General features: G+C 43.8%; 1 protein-coding gene across 3 annotated transcripts in view; it reads left to right on the forward strand.

Annotated features, from left to right (window-relative positions):
• TTC7B (tetratricopeptide repeat domain 7B) overlaps positions 1-22,525 on the forward strand; it is a 119,187-nt gene extending 96,662 nt beyond the window's left edge. For 2 of the 3 annotated variants that reach the window (XM_081937211.1, XM_081937212.1), the window contains exon 20: positions 21,421-22,523. In XM_081937211.1, the coding sequence (XP_081793337.1) occupies positions 21,421-21,642 (222 nt within the window). In that variant the 3' untranslated portion in view covers positions 21,643-22,523. Of the gene's footprint in view, positions 1-21,420 lie in introns of all 3 variants that reach the window. The other variant, XM_081937210.1, reaches the window with a different exon arrangement.
• Positions 22,526-23,801: the final 1,276 nt, after the last annotated feature.

The raw sequence follows: 23,801 nt of genomic DNA on the forward strand, positions 1-23,801 counted from the left end.
CAAGCCTGGCTCTCGTTGTTAACAGCTTGGACCCTGGGCGGGGTCCAGATAGCCAGGAGGACGGAGGCAGAGGAGGAGGAGGACGGCGAAGAGACGAGAATGCAGAGAACGCAGAGGCCGAGCCGCGGCAGCGAAAAAACAACAAGAGCAGAAAGGAGGAGGTCTATGTGGCTGCCAGGGTGGCGGGACAACGGGACAGCGGAGGAGCGACTCCAGGAAGATAGCGAGTCGGTGAGGAGAACGTGTGGGAGGCGAGCTACATCCTGCTATGCGGGGGCGGCGTTTGGATCCAACCAACGGTGGCGACGGGGCGGCAGAAATGGCTCTGGAATATCGGGCGCCCTATTTCTCATCTATTTCTCATCTATCTCTCTGACCGCAGCCTGGCTAAGAGGCCAGTGGGGCCGGTGGGGCTGGAGAAGAAAGCCAGGGGGTCGCCGGAGGTTCTGGGCGACCTCCAGAAGATCAATAGGCTGAGCAGCTGGCCTTGGCACCCCGCCTACCCCCCCGCCCATCCCCCACCCCCGCTGAGGTGCGATCCCTGTATACTCTAAGAACTACCTCTGGGCCTCTGGGCCTTAAGAACTACCTCTGGGCCTCGCTGGTGGACTGTAGATTACTATGGATTGCGAGGTCTGCTTCCTCTTCCATCTTATCTGCCTGTCAAATACTCATTGCTCTATTTTACATCAAGTTACATCTTGGACCTGCTGCAAAGAAAAACCCTGCCACAGCCATAGTCATGGATTGATTAACATTTTTATCTATTCAAGGTCTGACATTCTTCGACTGCGAGGGTCCCCCCTCTCGCAGGCATGCCCCCTTGCCCTGAAGAGGGCCCACCTCGATGAGGGGTTTATTAACCCAGAGAGGTGGAGGAAGCGGGGGATTAGGGTTTTTTTAGTAAAATGTTTTTTAAAGGTTCTAAGGGGTTCCAGGGAGGGGGGGAGGGCTACTTTGCCTTGGGGTATGGACATAGCCAGGTCAACAGGTGGGGTCAGGACGGAAGGGAGCGGAGTGAGGGGGGTGGGAGGAAACACCATTCCTACAAGGGGAATTCCAATTGCGACGGTCGTAGGGAGGGGTGGGCGCGAGGACACTAGAAGAACATACAATCGGTTGGGAGACCGGGGCCGCTGGATACGCCCGGTCGCTTGTACCAACCCCCGCAGGCTAGGTGGACAGGATCGGCAGAGCCTGGGCCTTAGGCTGATGTTATGTAACGCGAGGTCCGTGATTAATAAGGCCCCCCTCATCAGTGACTTGATCACAGAGGGGGAGCCGGACCTCGCAGGAATAACGGAAACCTGGCTGGGCCCAGAGGGGGGGTTGCCCCTCAGGGAAATGTGCCCTCCAGGTTACCGTGTATTCCACCAGCCACGGGCCCAAGGTAGGGGTGGTGGGGTAGCGATAATCATCCGGGAAGATTTGGCACCGAGAGAATTCACTGTGTCGCAGATATCTGGTTGTGAGTCTCTGGGTGTGAAATGGGGCCCAGGGAGTCAGCTGGGCCTGTTGATAGTATACCTGGCTCCCCGCCATACATCAACGGCCCTGCCCGGGCTCCTCGAGCGGATCACGGAGATGGCGGTTGAAACCCCCAAGCTATTAGTGATGGGGGATTTTAACCTGCCATCGACGGGAGAGGCATCCGGGGCAGCCCGGGAATTCATGGCCTCCATGACAGCCATGGATCTGACTCAAGTAGTTCAGGACCCCACACACGAGGGAGGCCACATACTGGATCTTGTGTTTGTCTCCGACCAGTGGACGAGTGATCTGGGAAGAGGGAATTTAGTCATCACGCCCCTGTCATGGTCAGATCACTCACTTCTCCAGCTGGACATCCCTGGCGCTGCTCCCCACCGCGGGGAGGCGGAACCAGACTATCCCAGATGGTTCCGCCCCAGGCATCTGATGGAGCCAGATAGGTTCCAGGCAGAGCTTGGGCCACCTCCTGCAGACCTGCCCCGCCCCCGGGCAGAGGACCTGGTAGCCGCGTGGAATAATGCGGCCGCCGGTGCCTTAGACCGGGTGGCGCCTTTGCGGCCTCTCCGACGGCCACGATCTACCCGGGCCCCCTGGTTTAACGGGGAGCTAAGGGCAATGAAACGCCTTAGGAGACGCCTAGAGAGCAAGTGGAGGTCCTCCCGCTCCGAATCCGACCGAGCACAAGTAAGAGCCTACGTAAGGACTTACCTTGTGGCAATAAGAGTGGCCAAACGTCAGTATTGTGCCACCCTTATAGCGTCCGCAGAGAACCGCCCTGCCGCCCTGTTTCGGGTGACCCGCTCCCTTTTGTCACAGGGGCAACGGGACCCCCCATTGCTGGGCCGGGCAGAGGAATTTGGAGAGTTCCTGCAGGATAAAATCGATCGGATCCGAAGGGGATGGACCCACCTCAGTGCTCCAGTGGGGACGTCTGAGGCTAGTCTTGAGAGACCATGCTGGGAGAAGTTTGACCCTGTTGTCACCGAAGATTTGGACAGGTTGCGCGGGCGACTGCGAGCCACTACATGTTTATTGGACCCGTGTCCCTCCTGGTTGGTACTGGCCTCCTGGGAGGGCTCACGAGGCTGGCTACTGGGGCTGGTGAACGCTTCGCTGGGTGAGGGCCTTTTACCAGCCGCCTTGAAAGAGGCGGTGGTGAGGCCCCTGCTCAAGAAGCCTTCTCTGGACCCAACGGAGCTAGCAAATTACCGTCCTGTCTCCAACCTTCCTTTCTTAGCGAAGGTTGTTGAGAGTGTGGTGGCTCAGCAGTTTCCGCACCACCTGGAAGAAGCTGATTATCTAGACCCGCGCCAGTCCGGCTTCCGACCCGGTCACAGCACGGAGACAGCCTTGGTCGCGTTGGTGGATGATCTCTGGAGGGCAAAGGATGGGGGTTGTTCCTCCATCCTTGTCCTATTAGACCTCTCGGCGGCCTTCGATACCATCGACCATGGTATCCTATTGCGCCGTCTGGAGGGGTTAGGGGTCGGGGGCACCGTATTACGATGGTTCCGCTCCTACCTCTCTGGCCGGACGCAATGTGTGTTGGCAGGAGAGGAGAGGTCGACCGCGAGGCCCCTTATCTGTGGGGTCCCACAGGGGTCGATCCTCTCGCCTCTCCTGTTCAACATATATATGAAGCCGCTGGGCGAGATCATCCGTGGTTTTGGGGTGGGATACCATCTGTACGCTGATGACACTCAGCTGTACATTTCCACCCCAAACCACCCCAACGAGGCTGTTGAAGTGATGTCCCGGTGTCTGGAAGCCGTACGGGTCTGGATGGATGACAACAGGCTCAGGCTCAACCCCTCCAAGACAGAGTGGCTGTGGCTTCCGGCTTCCCGGTTCAACCAGCATATGCCATCGCTGACCATCGGAGATGATCAATTAGCCCCGGTGGAAGGGGCACGCAATTTGGGCGTCCTCCTTGATGCCCGGCTGTCTATGGAAGATCATGTGGCAGCCGTGGCGAGGGGGGCGTTCCACCAGGTTCGCCTGGTGCGCCAATTGCGGCCCCTTTTGGACCGGGAGGCCTTGCGTACAGTCACTCACGCGCTGGTGACGTCTCGCCTGGACTACTGTAATGCTCTCTACATGGGGCTCCCCTTGAGGTGCACCCGGAGACTGCAGTTGGTCCAGAATGCAGCCGCGCGGGTAATTATGGGGAGATCGAGGTTCTCCCATATAACACCTATCCTGCGCGAGCTGCACTGGCTTCCTGTGGCCTACCGGGTGCGCTTCAAGGTGCTGGTTACCACCTTCAAAGCGCTCCATGGCACAGGGCCTAGTTACCTGCGGGATCGCGTCCTACCCCATACATCCCTGCGACCCGTCCACTCACACAGAGAGGGACTACTCCGGGTGCCGTCCTCCAGAGAGTGCCAGAGGGCAGCGCCCAGAAGTAGGGCCTTCTCTGTAGTGGGCCCCACCCTTTGGAATGACCTCCCCCCAGACATCAGGACTACAACCGACCTTTGCTCCTTCCGTATGAAGCTGAAAACCTACCTGTTTCGACTAGCTGACCTGGCATAATTCTACAACCTCTCTAGCCCAGGGCATTTTTAATTGGTAATTTTAGTTTTTAAGGGTTAATTTCACTGAGGTTTTAACTTTTTTAGGTATTGTAACTTATTTATTTATTCTTACCTCCTCTGTATGCTATATAATACTTTTGTACGTCGCCCCGAGTCCCTGTGGGGAGAGGGGGCGACTAATAAGTTCAAGTAATAAATAAATAAATAAATAAATAAATAAGGAAGCGGGAAGTAAAAAGTGAATAATATTGTGGGACAGAAAAATTATATGGAGACATCATTCCTCTACTTGATCTAGGCAGATCAGATTTTTTTACATCTGTCACATTTTTGCTTCCATTCTTCCAATCTCAAAGCATGAACATTATTACTTAAAATGTAAATTGTCATGTAATGAGTTATTCTGTTAATTGTAGCAGTAGCTGTCAACTTGCAGATCACTTAAACTTCAGAAGGCTATTACAAATAATATACAATGGAAAATCTCAGAAAATACTGAGAAAATCCTCTTCATTCAAAGTCTTAAGATATTGGAGACATTTTTTAATTTAAAAACTTGTTTTTTAAATTAAATATGGGGATTTTGCAGTCATCATGATAAGAATCACATTTGCTATGGCATCCTAGACCTCATGTTGCTGACCTTAGCTAATGTGATGATCTGTGCGGTAGATAATTTTCAGTTACATTATTGTAGTCCACCTAATGGAACAGATTAGGAACAGGCTTGGAATCAATGCAGTAATTCTTAAGCGGGCCTGGTAATCAGACCCATATATTTTATCTATTTGTCGTCATAATTCATATATAACTTGAAATAATCCATTTTCTTACATTAAAAAAGTGGAAAAGGGAAAATCCTCGCCATCCACTCACCTTGCTTCACTGCATTTGATTGTATTAAAGTGCTTTCCTAATCCAGGTCATTTGCCATTATTTGAAGTGCAAATCCAGTCATAGTATCTTTTAGAATGGCAGGCCATTTAAACCATCAAGTTTACCCCAGCTCATTATAAATGTATGAATTAAAGTCACCCAAACAGATGGCTCTCTGGCCTCTGCTGGAATATATCCAGCAAAGAGCTGCTTACAGTCTCCACAGTTAATTGGTCTCTCCCTTCTTTACAGTTAGGAAGCTTTTTCTAATGCTTCAGTTGAAATCTGTCTCCCTGTCATTTAAATCCATTATTGTACACCTTGAATAGAAGCAGGTCTTGATTTTCCATGTGAACTTTTCAGATATTTGAAGTATTGTCATTTCCTCAAAGCTAAATCTTTCTGATCCCTTCATCTCCTTCATAGGAATTTCAGGTCTCCAGTTCTTTTTGACACTTATTCCAGGGTTTTTTTTAATATGTCTTGGTGCTCAGAATTGGGCACAGTATTCAAGACAAATACAGCATTTATTGATTAGATTGTATCCTACCTTTACTTTTCACATTCTAAGGTTTGAGTACATAATGCACACTCCTCCTGTTTTCTCCACAATAACAATCCTGTGAGGTGGGTTGGCTTGAGAAAGAGGAACCAGCCCCTAGCCAATTTTAATGATATGACTCACTGTCCCCTAATTTCTTTTTCATAATTATTATTAAACTAGAAATGTGTGAAAAGCTTTGTCACTCTCTATAAACTGATAACAAACAAAGAAAAAGGAAAGAAAACAACCTCCCTTTAATATGAATTTCTTTTAATTGTGTCACTCATATCTTTCATAAAATTATTGCATTGGTTAATGAGGTTTTTTTCAGCCAGTATTTTACAGAATACATACTTGCATGAATTGTAGAAATAATTTTCAGAGATGCTACTGTATATAGTATATCTTTGCAACTAATATTTATTTATTTATTACATTTACTGTATATGCTTTTCACTACCCAAGTGACTCTGGGTTAGTGTATATGTTTCTATAATAAATTATGTGAATACAGTGAATACAATATATCTACAGTTAATTATGAGATTTAAACACTTGAGCTTATCTGAGAAAATACATTTTAAAATTATATCAAAGTGGAAGAATTGGCCAAAATATGCTTGTTGAATAGAGTAGATACAACACTGAACAAATCTACAAACCGTGTTTTTCGGAGTATAAGACACACCTTTTTTCCTCAAAAAAGAGGGTGAAAATCTGGGTGCATCTTATACACTGAATACAGCATTTTTGGCCTGAATCCCCGCATCCTTCACCAAAATGGCTGTGCGTAGCCTTTAGGAGGCTTCCAGAATGCTCCTGGGGGCGGGGAGGGCAAAAATGAGCGAAAAACAGGGTGGTTTTTGCTCATTTTTGCCCCCCCCCCAGCTCCCCAGGAGCACTCTGGAAGCCTCCTAAAGGCTATGCATGCCCTTTTTTGAGAAAAAAGGGCCTGTTTTCATGAAAAATGGGCTGTTCTTTGCTCATTTTTGTCCCCAGCCCTCAAGAGCACCCTACAGGTCTCCTAAAGGCTATGCATGCCCTTTTTTTTGACAAAAAAGGACTGTTTTTGCTAAAAATGGGCCATTTTTGGGAAGTCTGCAGAGTGCAAAAACTTTTTTTTTTAAATTTTCCTCTTCAAAATCTTGGTGTGCCTTATACGCCGGTGCATCTTATACTCCAAAAAATATGGTATGTATGTCTATCTTGTAGCTCTAACAAAATTATGTATGGCCTTGTTCGTATATATATATATATATATATATATATGTGGTTTACTTAGTTTTGCATTTGTGTAGTATGTAAGCTCATCTACTGTGGCTTAATGTTATATGTTGTTTAAACCACTAGATTTACTCAACAAATGACTATTAAAAATTTGGGGTTTGTTCAATATGCAATTCAAAAGTTTATCTAAATTTTTAGGGTTCTATATATTTGTGAGAATCCCAACTTGGAATAACCACAACTGTCCCCCAAACAAAATAGGATCAAGTAAAACAAATTAATATAAGCAAAATAATATTTTTGTTTCTACCCTGACATCAACTAGGAGGCAAACTCTGCATCAAGTGGGAGATCGAACAGGTGCCTCACCAATCTACTGACAACTTTGCCATCCAAAAGATAGAGGAGGGAACTAGAGGGATAGCTATACTGGACCTGGTTCAGTATAGAGAAGAAGTGATAGTGGGAGTTGAAGTTGCTGGAACTTTGGAGGAGAATGGCCATGTCATATTGGAATTCAACATAATGCAAACACAAACAATAGAACATAATCAGACTAGTATCTTAAACTTTTACAAAAGCTGATTTTAACAAACTTAGAGAGAACTTGGGAAAGATTCAATGGATGAAAATCTTAAAGGGAAAATAATTCAATAAACTTGGGAAACTGAAAAATATGATTATAAAAGCCCAAGTTAGCTCAATACCACTTAAAAAGAAAAACAAAAAAATATAGGAAGAAACCAGATACTTATACAAAGAACTCTCTGATAAATTGGGGGGGAAATAGAAAGAGAGACATATAACTGAGGCAGAATACCAATAAATAGCCCAAAGTTGCAAAGATGAAGTCAGGAAAGCTAAGGCTCAGAATGAAGTAAGATTTACAACAAATGTCAAAAATAATAAGTTTCAACACATAAAAAATAAGACGAAAATCAAGGAAACAATTGGTCCACTAATGAGACAAGATGACATGGCTATAAATACCATATCTTACATATATTCTATATCTTAGGAATTTATATATAAATATATAGTCTATTATATCTTTATCAACATCTATGGACTACAGATGACTATGAAACTCTAAGATCACCCCATCAACATTGACAGACAAGCCACCAGAATATAAACTGACAGCAAACAGCACTCCTTACTAGCACTGATGATCTTACCTAGTTTGGGTAATGCCATGTCTGCAAGAAAACCATCAAGCTCAGAGAGCTCCAAGGACCCCTCTTTATATCTTTTGTCTAGTCTAGTGACATGATAACAATGTTCCAATATTTTAGGGGTTGCCACACAGAAGAAGGGGTCAACCTATTTTCCAAAGCACCAGAAGGCAAGACAAGAAACAATGAATGAAAATTAATAAGGGAGAAAAGCAACCTAGAACTAAAGAGAAATTTCCTGACCGTGAGAACAATTAACTACTGGGAAGGCTTGCCTTCAGAAACTGTAGATGGTCCATCACCGGAGGCTTTTAAGAAGAGACGAGAGTGACTTGTCTGGAACTCCAAGATCCCTTCCAACTCTTATTCTGTTATTTTCTGAATCTCATCCCCCTGCCAGTGTTTTCCATTAACATACACTACACAAATTTGCCAGATACTCAGATGGACATGCATTCCCACATGCTGTTATACATAAATATGTATATGCACGTGGAATCTTACCCTTAGTATTCATAAGAGCTCAATTGCTGTCATCAGCTTACTTTTCCCACAGAATCATTGCACCAGTCAGCTTCTTGAAATAGACATGCAAAAACTTTTTATAAATCTAGAATTTCGTTTTATGACCTACTAGCTAGGAAAACCAATCCAGCCAATTTTTAGGACTCTTAGTAATGGCAGCAGCTGACTAGTTCAGCTTGCTGCTATACCAGGGAAATAAACTATGACTTAATGCCAACTATGCAGCTGCAAGTTTTAGTTTTGTACAGAACAGAGGGGACAAAAGCCTTGAAAGTATGATAGTTTGCAGCCCTTAGAAGTATGATAGGTTGCAGTCTATGTAAGCTTCATTGAACACCTGGACTTTAAACTTTAACATTTGGTGGAGCTAGATTCTGTTTTCTATTTCTGATAATTGCAGAGATGCGTTTTAAAGCATGTATGAATCAGTCCTCATGCAGCTGAGTTGTGTAGGTGGAAGTAACTACATTGAGGGAAATGTTATGATTTGAACAGAAATAGAACTTAGGTCAATAAGCAAATAGGTCTTTTAGAATAGGAACATAAAATATCAGCAAAGCAAATTACATGCACACATCATTTTTATTATAGCATAACCTCTCTGTACTGTGATTTATAAGCATCCCCAACTATAAAAATCAGTTTGCAGCTTAGCAAGATAAGTCTGCTGGGGACAGAAACGTATTCTTTGTAATCATAGACATTGAATTGATAAAATTTTGTCACTAAACAAAAACTGGGATTATTTTCAGGATTAAACCTGAAGATTTCAATTTTCAGACCCTATAAATAGCCATAAATGTGATTAATATGCAGTAATATAGGCACATCCTGATCTTCATGAGATAGAGCATTTTAATCATAGTATTCAGGCGAGCAGTCATATGAAACAGTATTTGTTAATTATTATCAGCTGGAAAAAAGGAAAAGCAGAAGAAAAAGAAGCATTGAGTAAGCTAGTGATACCTATTCCTTAAATGTGTGGATATTATTTGTCCCTATCCTCTTTCCTTTACTGGATGGTGTGAATAATTGGATATATTGGTCTTAATTTCTATCTAAATCTGTTAGCAGGAATTTAGGCCAAGGAAAGCTAGCAGAGACATTTCCTCAAAAATCCTTTCCACATGAGTGAACTATAGTGGCAACAAAATGCTTTCTTAACCTCAGAGTTGTACACTATATTGTTTTATTTATTTATTAAATTTATATGCTGCTTATCTCATTGTCACATGATTCTGTACAGCATAGTTCTCAACTATTAAACATGCAATTTAGTCATTTCTTAGGATTTTTTTTAATTTGGGAAAAAAATCCTACAATCAATCCCATTCGTAAAACCAAATATCCTACTATTTGCAAATATTTCTTTCTTATTGGATGGCAGTCCTTCTGTAATGTCAGAATTAATCAGTATCTTCTGCAATCTGTTTCTTCCTAGTTTGCTCTCAGTCATCTCAGTTCCATCCTCCATGGAATTAAATCATTCAAGGTTCCTAGTTCCCTTCACACTTGCCCTCAACCCATTCTCAGAGTAGCTATGAAAAACACATGTGAATTTTCAAATGCTAATTTATTTTCAGATGCTTGTAACAGTAAGAGCTCATCCTCATGTTCAGTTTGCTGAGGAAGAAAATCAGTTTATTATTTTTGAGGGACATATCACCATGATGTCCATCTAATCTGTTTGCTACTAAGGCAGTTTAAAGCCAACTTATTTATTTCAATTTGCAAGTTACACTTTCCTTTTTCCAAAAAGGAAAAGATGAACATAAAGGTAACGCATTCAGGAACTGCCATCTTCCCAGCTCCATCCCATATTTATTATGAGGCATTTTGCCTTCCCCCACCATGAGTAAAATTGGTTTCATAAAGGGAAAAAAGAAAGAATATTCCAAATATACAATAGCATTGAAAACTCTGGTTTGAGCTTTGTGATTCTGTATCTCCAACCAGTACTTACAAGGCAGCTTTCTTTTAAGGGAGGATTGTTTGACATCTTCTTGTGCCATATCTATCATTGGATGTTGGCGATCATGTTAGCAATCCTATTTTTATCAACAGATGCACAAAAAAGTGCTGTTGAGTTTCTTCCAAACCAGTCCCTTAGATTTTGAAGCCATGATGATGTTCTTCTGCCTGGACCTCGTTTACCTTCAATCTTTCCTTGGAGGATTAAGTGAAGTATGCGTATTTTTCTGCGTGTCGCATCACATGTCCAAAATATTTTAACTTTCGCTTTTTTATGGTTTTGATGATTTCCCTTGGCTTTCCCAGGCGGCTTATCAAACATTGTTTGACATTGGCTTATGAATCTCCCATTTCTCTGTCAAAGTGTGCTTTCTCAGAAGATTGGTAGTCCTATGAAACAGTTTCATTAGTGCTACCAAGTAGAAATCCTCTAGATTATTACTGGTCAAAATTCTAATCTGATTGCAATATGCAGTAACAGGTCAACTTTTAGATGGCAGTATCTAAGAAATCGTATCATAATAGAAGTGTAAGGTAAATAATAAAAATTAAGGCTAAATGAATAATGAACATCAAATATTTGTCTCTCAAATTCATCCCACCTCATCATCCATTCAGCAGAGTGATTGGTAGCTGATTTTGCAGAGTTATTGGTAGCTGGTTTTGCCCCTGACCTGTGATATTTGGTAGGAGGAGAAAGGATGGCAGATAATTTGCCAAGTTCTGATTTGAGACTACCTCACATTAAATTATGTCTGACTTCATTGCTGAGACACGTTACAGGTGATCCTCTGGAGAACAGTGTAATTGAAGTTGCTTTTCTTTTCTCCTGTCTCAGTTATAATAGAAAGACATCTACCAGTTGTCAGCAAGCAAAACCCAGCTGACCATTAGATGGAAGCAGAGAGATACAGAACTTTCTGTAGCCCGGATTTGGAAAACCTAGTACATTCTCGACTAATTTGTTTGATTCCTTTACTTCCTCTCCTCTAATCTTTTTAGGTTCAACTGATTTTGGCTTAAGAAGGAAAGATTGGGAAGACATAGTGCAAGAGGTTGGTTTACTTTCCCTGCGGGGTTGTAATATAATGGCATGCTAAAAAAAACAGGTACATCTGAAAGATAGATGAATAGGATGGGTGAATCCCTTCACATTTTCTGCTTCTATTCTGTTTTAACAACAACTTCTCCCCCCCCCCCAAAAAAAACCCAGATAAATGGTGGAGAAAGAAGGAGTAGCCTGAAGAAAGTGGATAGAATGAATGAGATGTCATTAATTATAAAGACAGATCATTCTGAAAGCATTTTCACTTTACAATAGTGTAGTCTGGGCTAGGTAGCAATTGGTAACAACATACTACTGAGGAAGAACTGAGGATCTTTCTAAGTACTAATGGTGTTTATGATGTGACTAGATTCAAGCCTTTGGGACATCTAGTTGCTTTACAGGAGAAGAAAATCCAAAACTGCAAAAATAGAATTACAGTAGGAAAGTGAACCTAATTACGAACACACAAAAGCTCAACATAGTAAGATTAAATGAAGCAACTACAAATTTGCAATCTTAGGCATCAGCAAATTGAGATGGACTGCGATGAGACACTCTCAGTTGGAAGATTAAATTGTTTTATTACTGAAGACATGAAAAGCAGAAGAAACATTATTGCTTTTAAAGTTAGAAAGGGTATAGCAAATCCTGACCCGCATTAATAGAGAACCAGAGGACTTAATAAATGGATTTAAAGACGACATTAAGGATGAACGTGAAAAGAGACTGATGAAAATGAAGAAAAAGAAAGCAAACAAGATGTCAGAACAAACCATGGAAATTGCCAAGAGAAGCTGAACACAAGAAAGACAAATATCTCAGAAAGCAACTTAACAAAGTGTTTCAGAGAATTATTAGAAGAGACAAGAAGCAGTATTACAACAACATCTGTAAATAAATATAGATTTAAAAATGCCAGTTAGGGCTGAAAGACAAGTTTTTACAATTTGTTTATTGATAAGAGACAAGTTCCAGGAAAAAGAGATACTAGGGAAGATACTAAGTTACTGTTGTTTATAATATCTGGAAAGCAGAGGGAGTCATTTCTTTTACCCTTTTTTTCTCTCTCTCTACAGTGAGGTTTTTTTTGTTTTTTGTTTGCTTTTTAAATTTTTATTATTTTTATTATTAATTAATTATTTTTTAATAAAGTTATTACAAAGAAAATAAAAAAGCAAAATCGGAAGAGCATTGACACCTTTGAGCTTTGCTGTTGAGTATCCAATAGCAGCCTAGAAAACAAACCACCGAATCATCAAATAAATCAATCCAGTTCTCACTTGAGGCACAAATGACTGGAGTCAAATTATCCTACTTCAGACACATCAAGCAAAACTCCAGCTCTGTCGAAAAGAATCTAATGATGGGAAAGGTGGAAAGAAAGAGAAGAAGACGACAACCCGCAACGTGGATAGACTCCATTATAGTGTGATGAGTGCACTATTGGGAAACCTGGAAGAAGAGGTTAGGGATACATCCTCATGGAGAAGACCCAACTATGTGGTTGTTAGGAATCAAAAACAACTTGACGGCACAAACAAGCGATGTGAAAAAGACCATCTTCTAACTTTAAGGAACATTACAGGTCTATTCCTCCCGTAACTCATCACAACGAAAGCAAAAGCTGAGAATGAAGAGTAGACATGTCTTCTCATGGTTCCACATTTCTTTAAGTCACATAACCTGTAGGACGGGGGGGGGGGGAAGAGAAGGACAACATGTGACCTTCCCTGATTTGCTTACAGGTAGCCAGCAGGAAAGGTTGTGAATCATAATCATTTGACCGTGAAATGCTGCAACCATTATAAACAGGAACTGGTTGCCAAGCACCCAGATCACGATCATGTCATCACAGGGTTGCCGGGATGGCCAAATTATGCAGACTGATCCTAACCACTACTCATTTAGAGCTGTCATAACTTTGAACTGCATTTAACCACGTGTGCAGTTATCCCCTGGCCTCAAAATTTAACTTAACCCAGGATTGGGGTAGAAACCTTAGAATGACACATACTCTCAACATTTTGTCTCCATACATTCTCTTTGCTGTTGCCTGAATAGGTCTTTCAGGTCTTTCTAAAATGACACTTGATTTGACATGAGTAGAAATTTTAGCTGAATAGGAATTCATTTCATCTGTGCGTAAGAGTGGGGGGGGGGGGAGAGAAGCATTCTGGAAGCATGTTAGACTAATTTTATTTGAAGTTGTAGATAGGCTTCTGAAGTAGATCTTCATTTTCCTTCTAGCAATCACTTTTCTCCTAGGAATGGCCAAAATTGTCTTGATTTATTTCCCACATTCATTACCCTTTTGGAGCAGGAGAAAGTTCAATAAGCAGCAACATTAAGGTTGACATTTTAAAACTCGTGTTACCAAGCTAAAGAACATTTTCCCTCCGAAACAAATGTTGCTTCTTACTAATAAGGGAACAAGCAATTCACTACCTTGGAGATTTGTTGGAGGGGAAGTGCGAGGAGGGGAATGGAAAATTAACCATCCCATGCGTTTACACAGCTGGATGTATGCAGCGTACTAGAGGCTGCATTGTAGATAAAAAGGCAAGAATAGGCATGCTAGGTAAACAGAAGAGCATAGTGAACGCATACGTTGTGTGCAAACATTATTCTGTCTGCTTCAATGGATTCAATGAACAATAAAGCCATATATAATTCTGGTTTGACTGGGCAGACTCTTAGCTACAGTGATTCAAAGCTGAGGTTGCTATACTTACCTGCAGCTCAGCAAACAGCTATTTAGAAGGGTTTGTTGAAGGCTATTGTGTTGAAGAAGCTTCCCCACATGTTTTCCCAGCAGCCCACCAAAGAATGGGTTGTCTGTTTACCCAGGAGATTTTGCTGCTGTGAAAGGGAATACCTAGGAGCTGGTTTGGCAAGCAACAAGGGGGCTTAGTTTGTGAAAGGATAGCTGGGAGGGACAAGGATTACTCTTCTGTTCAAGATCTGGAAGGAAGGGGATGTGTAGTATTATTGAGCCAAAAGTACCCTGCTTTAAAAGGTTAGGTCCTTGTTTTTAGGAGACATAAATGGAAAACCTTTAAAGTTATGATTTGAAACATTTTTATGTGGTTATGTATCTTCCTGTTTTCCTCCACGTGTCTACCTAAAGCTCCTTAAAGTGGTTTTTTTTTTAGTACTGCTTTGTATTTATTATCATAAGTGAAATGTAAAGTTGAAAACATTAGAAGTGGTAATTCAAGGTCATGACTTTTAACATAAATGATATGTGGGATTAAAATGGACCCTTGAAGATTACAAAAAAGCCATTCCTAACCTCTAATGAATTATTAAGAATGGTGAGTTGAAAGAATGCAGCATTTAATTATTTTAAATCACCATGTGAGTTACCCTTAAAATTATAGAATCATGGAAGGGACCTTGCAAGCCTGTTAGCCCAAATCGCTGCTTGAGCAGGAGACCTTATACCAAATGATTATCTAATCTCTTGAAAATCTCCAGCAATGGAGCATCCACAACTTCAGGAGGCAAGCCGTTCAACTGATTAACTTTTCTCACTGTTAGAAAGATCTTCTGTGACTCGTTCAAACCTTTGACAACCAGAAAGTGTAATCACAAGGACCACAGCAATCTAAATTAGAACCATGCCCCATCCTTATTCTTTACAGAGCAGATTGTTTCATGGTTGAAGTCCAAAATATCTCAAGGACCTCTAGGTTCTCCATCCCTATCATAGCCTGTAGCCATTGATTGCAAACTTTTGACCACCAAGAGCTGCCCTTAACTTTTGGCAGGGGTGAGGACTATATTGTATTAGACAAACATACAAAATAGTTATCAATTTCATGTTTTCTCTAGACTTGGGGATACTTTTTAGATTTTGTTCTATTAAAAAAACCAATTCCACATTTGTTTTAGATTTACGTTACAGTGTGCATATTTCCTGCACAGTAACAAGAAGCTGTGTCATTGTTTAGTGCTTAGTTCAGAGGAGAAAATGGGAGCTGTTCAAAAGGAAACTGGAGCCTCAAAATGCCCTAATTGGTATTCAGGCTGAACCAAAACAAATTAATTTCTGTTTCTGCAACAGAGCCTCCTATTTCCCAATACATTCCATTGCACACAAAGTTCAAGAGATTCATTACACCCCCTTGATATAGAAATGAGGCATGATTGTGAATGGAGAATTCCTACAAGATTTCAATCGGATGAAGAAAATGCAAAGATCTAATTTGGTCATATGACTGCCCTTTTCTCACAGTTTGCAGGCACATGGGGACAGTCATGGAAAAAGAGTATGTGAAGAGTACTTTTCCTACTGTGACCCTGTGACTGTTGTAACTGCCACCCTGTAACATACATAATGTCTAGTTTCATACATGCTTTCTAAGAAATTATTTATTGCAGTTTGTAATGATTTCCTACTGCTTCATTTCCCCCCAAGGTGAGTTTAGCCCCAACCCTATTGGCATTTAGGAAATCCCTCAAACCATGGCTTTTGACAGGCTTGAGGGTCCCAGGGAAATAGGGACCCTGCAAGATGGTTATACTGTGTGTAGCATGTTGGTCTATTTCCTGCAGTCTTATACAATGGTACCTTGGTACTCAACTGCTTTGAAACTCATCAAATTTGGTACTCAATGCATTTTGACATGGAAATTTTGTCCCACTACTCATTATTTGTTTAGTACTCAACACAAGCTAGAACTTGTCAATGTGACTCGCTACATTATTCCTTATTGGAAAAATTTGGTACTCATCGTTTTTGATACTCGTCGTCCCTCCTGGAACAAATTAAGGTTGAGTACTGAAGTACCACTAACACCATTTGTGTTTAAATTGTGTTTAATTGTTGTTTTATATTTGTTTTATTAGTTTTATTTGTACACTGTCCAGAGACACATTTGTGAGATGGGCGGATGTATAAATATGGTAAATAAATAAGCAAACCAAAAATCTTTACAGAGACTTTACTTTTCTTTAAACCAGAAACACCCAACCGGAGGATTTTGTTACTGTAAATTTACAATAAAAATAGTGTTAGTACTATTAAGTACTACAATAGTTAGTACTGGCTTTGGTTTCTTGTCTGGACCACTCCTGAAAGGCTGATATCAGTCTTGCAAGTTTCCCTTTACTTTCTAGACAACTAGGAAGAGTTTCCTCTGGGATGCTTTCCCTGCCCCCGTTCATTCTTGCGGGCTGAGATATTTTTTTTCTGACCATTATCTAGGCTGCAGCTCTTCCAGTTTGTGTGTGTCAAGGTGATTCTCATAGCCTATTACAGGGGTGTCCAAACTTGGGAACTTTAAGACTTGTGGACTTCAACTCCCAGAATTCCCCAGCCAGCTGGCTGGGGAATTCTGGGAGTTGAAGTCCACAAGTCTTAAAGTTCCCAAGTTTGGACACCCCTGGCCTATTACAATATATCTGGGTAGTTGGTATGGTAAAAATACGGTAAGTTACCAACTTCGCTTATTTGCAAAGTAGATGGGAAATATTTGTGACATTCCAAAAGTAAGCTGTTTCTCCTATCTTTGCTGCCTGTAACTTTTATTATTATTATTATTATTCATATTTATAGACCGCCCCCTCTCCCGAAAGGGACTCGGGGCGGTGTACAGTCACTAAAATACGTTATAAAATACATACAAAACAGTTAAATAATTAAATACGTAGGTGGAGGAGGTTGCAAGACTGTACATAGAATAATAAATATTAAATATAGTATATAGTGTATTAAAAACTTTTTAAAACCCCAAACCCAATTAAAATGAATAAATCCCCGGGAGGTAGAACTAAGAAAGTGCCAGGCCAGCTGATTGAAATAGGTGAGTCTTTAACTTTTGCCGGAAGGAACGGAGGTCGGTGGTAGTTCGAATGTCAGGGGGGAGGTCATTCCAGAGGGTTGGGCCCATCACAGAGAAGGATCTACTCCTAGGTGTCGCCCGCTGGCATTGACTAGCAGACGGCACCAGGAGGAGCCCCTCTCTGTGTGAGCGGATAGGTCGCAGGGACGTGTGTGGTAGGATGCGATCCTGCAGGTAACTAGGTCCACTGCCATGGAGCGCTTTAAAGATGGTGATCAATACCTTGAAACGCACCCGAAAGGCCACAGGTAGCCAGTGCAGCTCGCGCAGGAGAGGTGTTACGTGGGAGTAACGTGTACTTCCCATAATAACCCGCGCGGCTGCGTTCTGAACTAGCTGCAGTCTCCGGACGCGTCCCAAGGGAAGCCCCATGTAGAGAGCATTGCAGTAGTCCAGGCGAGACGTCACCAGCGCATGAGTGACCGTGCGCAGGGCACTCCGGTCCAGTAGGGGGCGCAATTGGCGCACCAGGCGAACCTGGTGGAACGCCCCCCTTGCCACGGCTGCCACATGGTCCTCCATTGACAGCCGGGCATCAAGGAGGACGCCCAAATTGCGCGCCCGCTCCACAGGGGACAATTGTTCGCCCCCTATGGCCAGCGATGGAGTCAGCTGGCTGAACCGAGGCGCCGGTAACCACAGCCACTCGGTCTTGGAGGGGTTGAGTTTAAGTCTGTTGTCCCCCATCCAGACCCCGACGGCTTCCAAACACCGGGACATCACTTCGACAGCCTCGTTGGGGTGGTTTGGGGTTGAAATATACAGCTGAGTATCATCAGCGTAAAGATGGTACTCAACCCCAAAACCACGGATGATCTCACCCAGCGGCTTCACATATGCGTTGAACAGGAGAGGCGAGAGGACCGACCCCTGTGGCACCCCACAAGTGAGTGGCCTCAGGGACGATCTCTGCCCCCCTGTCAACACACATTGCTTCCAGTCGGAGAGGTAGGAGCCGAACCACCGCAAAACGGTGCCTCCGACTCCCATCCCCTCCAACCGGCGCAATAGGATACCATGGTCGATGGTATCAAAAGCCGCCGAGAGGTCTAATAGGACCAGGATAGAGGAGCAACCCCTATCTCTGGCCCTCCAGAGATCATCGACCAACGCGACCAAGGCTGTCTCAGTGCTGTGCCCGGGTCGGAAGCCGGACTGGCGTGGGTCTAGATAGTCGGATTTGTCTAGGTGTCGCGGGAGCTGCTGCGCCACCACATTCTCGACAACCTTCGCCAGAAAGGGGAGGTTGGAGACTGGACGATAGTTAGCTAGCTCCATTGGGTCGAGCGCAGGCCTCTTGAGCAAGGGTCTCACCACCGCCTCTTTCAAGGCGGTTGGTAAGTATCCCTCACTCAGTGAGGCGCTCACCAGGCCCAGGAGCCAGCCTCGTGTCACCTCCCAGGCTGCCAGTACCAGCCAGGAGGGGCACGGGTCCGTTAAACAAGTGGTGGGTCGCAGCCGTCCACGCAGCCTGTCCAAATCCTCGGGGGCAACAGAGTCAAACTCCTCCCAGAATGGTCCCTCAAGACTCGCTGTTGGCGGCTCGTCTGGTCCACTGACGGAGGTCCACCCGCTCCGGATCTGATCGATTTTGTCCTGAAGATATTCCCCAAACTCCTCTGCTCTACCCTGTAAGGGTGTCTCCCGCGCCCCCTGCGATAAGAGGGAGCGAGTCACCCTAAACAGGGCGGCAGGGCGGTTATCCGCGGACGCAATAAGAGCAGCACAATGTCTACGTTTGGCCGCTCTTATTGCCACAAGGTAAGTCCGCAAATAGGCTCTTACCTGTGTTCGGTCAGATTCGGAGCGCGAGGATCTCCACCTGCTCTCTAGACGTCTCCTGTGGCGCTTCATCACCCTGAGCTCCTCAGTGAACCAGGGAGCCCGGGTGGGTCGATGCCGCAGGAGAGGTCGCAACGGCGCAACCCGGTCCAAGGCCCCAGTCGTCGCCCTATTCCAGGCAGTCACTAGGTCCTCGGAACGGGAGCGGGACAAGGCTACAGGTATTGGCCCAAGCTCCGTCAGGAATCTATCAGATTCCATCAGGTGCCTGGGGCGGTACCAGTTTATAGAGTCTGGTTCCGCCTCCTCGCGGTGGGGGATAGCGCCAGGGAAGTCCAGCCGGAGGGATGAGTGGTCTGACCATGACAGGGGCGTGATAACTAAATCCCCTATTCCCAGATCACTCGTCCACTGTTCAGATACAAAAATGAGGTCCAGTGTGTGGCCCCCTTCGTGAGTGGGGCCCTGCACTAATTGGGTCAGGTCCATGGCCGTCATGGAAGCCATGAACTCCCGAGCCACCTCGGAAGCCGCTCCCGTTGACGGCAAGTTGAAGTCCCCCATGACCAGAAGTCTGGGAGTCTCAACTGCCGTCGCTGAGATTAGCTCGAGGAGCTCGGGCAGGGCTGCTGATGCATAGCGAGGAGCCAAGTATACAATCAGCAAGCCCCACTGCCTCCCTGGGCCCCAACTCACACCAAGGGACTCACACCCGGGTATCTGAGGAACAGTGAACTCCCTCGGCTCTAAACATTCCCGCATAACCACCGCCACCCCACCACCCTTACCCAGGGCCCGAGGCTGATGGAATGCTCGAAAACCCGGTGGGCACATTTCCACGAGGGGTAAACCACCTTCGTGGCCCAACCAGGTCTCCGTTATCCCTGCAAGGTCTAGCTCCCCCTCTGAGATCAACTCATTAATGAGGGGGGCCTTGTTGATGACAGACCTTGCGTTGCAAAGCATCAGCCGCAGGCCCTGGCTCTGTAGCACCTGTCCACCTAGGCTGCAGGGGTTGGTACAAGCGACCGGGCGTAACCAGCAGCCACGGTCTCCCAACCGACCTTGGGATCTTATCCTGTCCTCGCATCCCCTCCTCCCCGCGACCGTTGTAATAGGACAACTCAAGAGCTCTTGAAATTGAAATGTAACAGACAGCCTATTAAACCATTGGAAGTATTCCTTTTGGACTATATAGTCCTATTAACAGTATGCTTAAATATAGAGTAAAAACAGGAAATACATGAAATACAGAAGATCATGAAATAAATAATAAAAAACTAATAAAAGCAATAATATAAGAGAGCCAGTTTGGGCTAGTGGTTAAGGCACAAGGCTAGAAACTGGGAGATCATAAGTTCTAGCTCACCTTAGCCATGAAAGCTAACTGGGTGACCTTGGGTCCATCACTCTCTCATAGCCCAAGTCACTCCACAAGAACTTTTTGTGGGAAAAATAGGAGAAGGAAGTTTCATTAAACATGTTCGCCACCTTGAGTTATTTATAAAAATAATGATAAACATGGAATGTAAAATAAAGAAATAATTAACATTTCAAGAATTTGAAATGAGTTACTATGCTGGAGGGGATCAGATTGGAAATGGTTGCCCTCTTGTTATCTAGCATTATTGCCACGGATTTACCATATTTACGAGTTGGAAGGGACCTTGGAGGTGGTCTAGTTCAACCCCCTGCCTAGGCAAGAAACCCTATATACCGTTTCAGACAAATGGCTATCCAACATTTTCTTAAAGACTTCCAGTGTTGGGGCATTCACAACTTCTGGAGGCAAGCTGTTCCACTGATTAATTGTTCTAACTGTCAGGAAGTTTCTCCTCAGTTCTAAGTTGCTTCTCTCCTTGATTAGTTTCCACCCATTGCTTCTTGTTCTACCCTCAGGTGCCTTGGAAAATAGTTTGACTCCCTCTTTGTGGCATTTTTCGGAGTATGAGACGCATCTTTTTCCATCAAAAAAAAGAGGCTGAAAATCTGGGTGCGTCTTATACACTGAATACAGCATTTTTGGCCTGAAACCCCATTCCCCATGCAAAAATGGTCATGCATAGCCTTTATGAGGCTTACATAGTGCTCTTGGGGGCTGAGGAGGACATGGCCATTTTTGCCCCTCCCAGCCCCCAGGGGCACTCTATAAGCCTCCTAAAGGCTATGCATGCCCTTTTTTTGACAAAAAACAGACTGTTTTTGGGAGGTCTGCAGAGTGCAAAAACTTTATTTTTTTAAATTTGCCTCTTCAAAATCTTGGTGCATCTTATACTCTGGTGCGTCGTATACTCCGAAAAATACGGTACCAATTGCATTCAGTATAATTATTCTGTCTTTTTCATATTAGGATTTGATTGCGGTTGTTTTTAATGCTACTTCCTTTTTCTCCCTCTAGGCTCTAATTCTTCATCAGCTTGGCCGGTACAGCTTGGCTGAGAAGATCCTTCGGGATGCTGTCCAGGTGAACTCAACGGCCCATGAGGTTTGGAATGGCCTTGGGGTGGTTCTGCAAGCTCAGGGTAATGATGATGCAGCCACGGAATGTTTCCTGACGGCACTGGAGCTTGAAGCCAGTAGCCCCATTGTCCCTTTCACCATCATCCCTCGAATCCTTTGAAAAGCAGGCTGCTTATCCTGCTTCAGCTGAACTTGAGAATGTGAGCTCATCTTTCCTTCTGACTCCAAGGGGCAGCTCTTCACCCTGAGAGGTAACAAATACAACTGCAGGCAATCTGCTCATTTCTGTCGGGTGTCCAATGCGGGAAAGCAATATAGGATCTAAATCAGTGAAGAAAAATTGGAAAAGAGAAGGAAATAAACACACATGCACACTTTAAGCCACCATGTATGTATTCTCTACATTTTTGCCACATAGTCATTTCGAAACCTGATGCTTATTGTTCAAATGGATATTGTGCCATATTTTGTTAGGTGACATCAGAGTGTTATGTAAAAACTCTAAATAGAATCAGTGATAGATAATAGATTCAGGTTAAAAATTCAGTGGCAGAGCAAAGCCTATTTTTAACCAAGCCTGTCAAAGACCTGTTCTCTTCGTGGCTTTCAACCTCTCTGGAGCTCAGAATCAAAATGTGAAATTTGCTGTGTTCCATCTTCTACGGTAGTCCAGCCCAGCAAATCAGCTGAAAGGTTATGTTTTGAGTTGTTAATAGCTGTGATGTGTAGCTAATTGTTATTTCTTGTATTTAGAAGAAAGGTTGGGTACAAGAATATTTATATTTTACCAGCGTATGCCTGTTGAAATGAAAAAGAAATGAAAATATTAGTTATTTAAGTTTAACTTTTTTATGTGAATCCAGAGTTTATTTATCAATGGAAATATGTAAAAAAGATGCTAAAAATAGAATATTTACCGACATTCCTTATGAAGTATACACTACTTTGGCTCAATGGAAAGATTATGTTAATAATAAAATAATTTTTGAATGCATACAATGCTTGTCATTTTTGTTTGATAGCTGGATGAAAATAATTAGAACTGACTCATGACATGGCCAAATTATGTGCATCCCAGTTGAACTGCTATTGTGCATAAGTCTATTAAACAATAGTACATTATATATTTATTATGTATTAATGCTAATTAATTGATTAAATCATTAAAGCCAAATTCTTTTGATAAAACTCTTAAACCTCGGGACACTGCGACTGTCATAAATATGAGTCACTTGTCAAGCGTTCCAATGTAAATCATGTGACCATGAGGATGCTGCAATGGTTATAAGTGTGAAAAATGGTCATAGGTCACTTTTTTATTGCTGTTGTAACTTCTAATGGTCACTGAGTGAACTGTTTTAAGTAGAGGACTACCTATATACCTGGGTATCATCAGCATATTAATGATACTGCACCTCAAATGTGGAAGCAGGGGGAAAAGGACAGAGCATAATAGCACCCCTACAGTCATAAGTCACTGGGCCAAACTTCATCCTCCTTCAATGTAGACTGAATTTTCCCCCCTTAAGAAGAACAGAGCAACTGTAAAATAGGGTTCCCAATTCCCAACCTCTGCAACTAGCCAAGTAAGATACATGACCAATCATCAAAAGCTGTCAAGAGGTCCAAAAACTCAGGAGTATGCATAGCCTCCCCAGGTCCTGACACAGCCATTAAGATGACTAAAGCTATCTCACCACAATGGCCCTGATTCCCTGATTAAAAGGGATCAAGATAATCCATTTCTAGAATGTTGCGTAGGAGGTTGACCACTGCCAGATCAAAAACGTTCCCCCCCCCAAAAAGAAAGATTGGATGCCAGCTAATAGTTATATAAGACCCCTCATATCCAGACATGAGCCCTTTCAAAAAAAGGGGGGGGTGGACCACAGCTTTCAAAATTTTAGGCAACTCCTATAGCAGTGATGGCGAACCTATGGCACGCCTGCCACAGGTGGCACGTGGAGCCATTTGTCAGGGCACACAAGGCGCTGCCCTGTCAACTGGCCAGCGCGCAAGCGTGTGCTGGCCAGCTGAATTCACCCTTTTTTAAAGCCATTTTTCGCCCTCCACAGGCTCCACAGGCTTTATAGGAGGCTGGGGAGGGTGGAAAGAGCCCCCCCGCCCCTCCCCAGAGGCCCTCCAGAGGCTTCATGAGCTTCCCTGAAGCCTCTGGAGCGCAAAAAACCAGCCCTACGGACAAACCGGAAGTTCGGGAATGGACTTCCGGTTTTCTCAGAGGTTCGTTTTGACTGCTTCGGAGGCTTCAGGGAAGTATCCTGAAGGTCCCTGAAGCCTTCGGAGCGCTCTAAACAACCC

Source organism: Natrix helvetica (assembly GCF_964273705.1).
Source record: "Natrix helvetica genome assembly, chromosome: 1".
NCBI lineage: Eukaryota > Metazoa > Chordata > Lepidosauria > Squamata > Natricidae > Natrix > Natrix helvetica.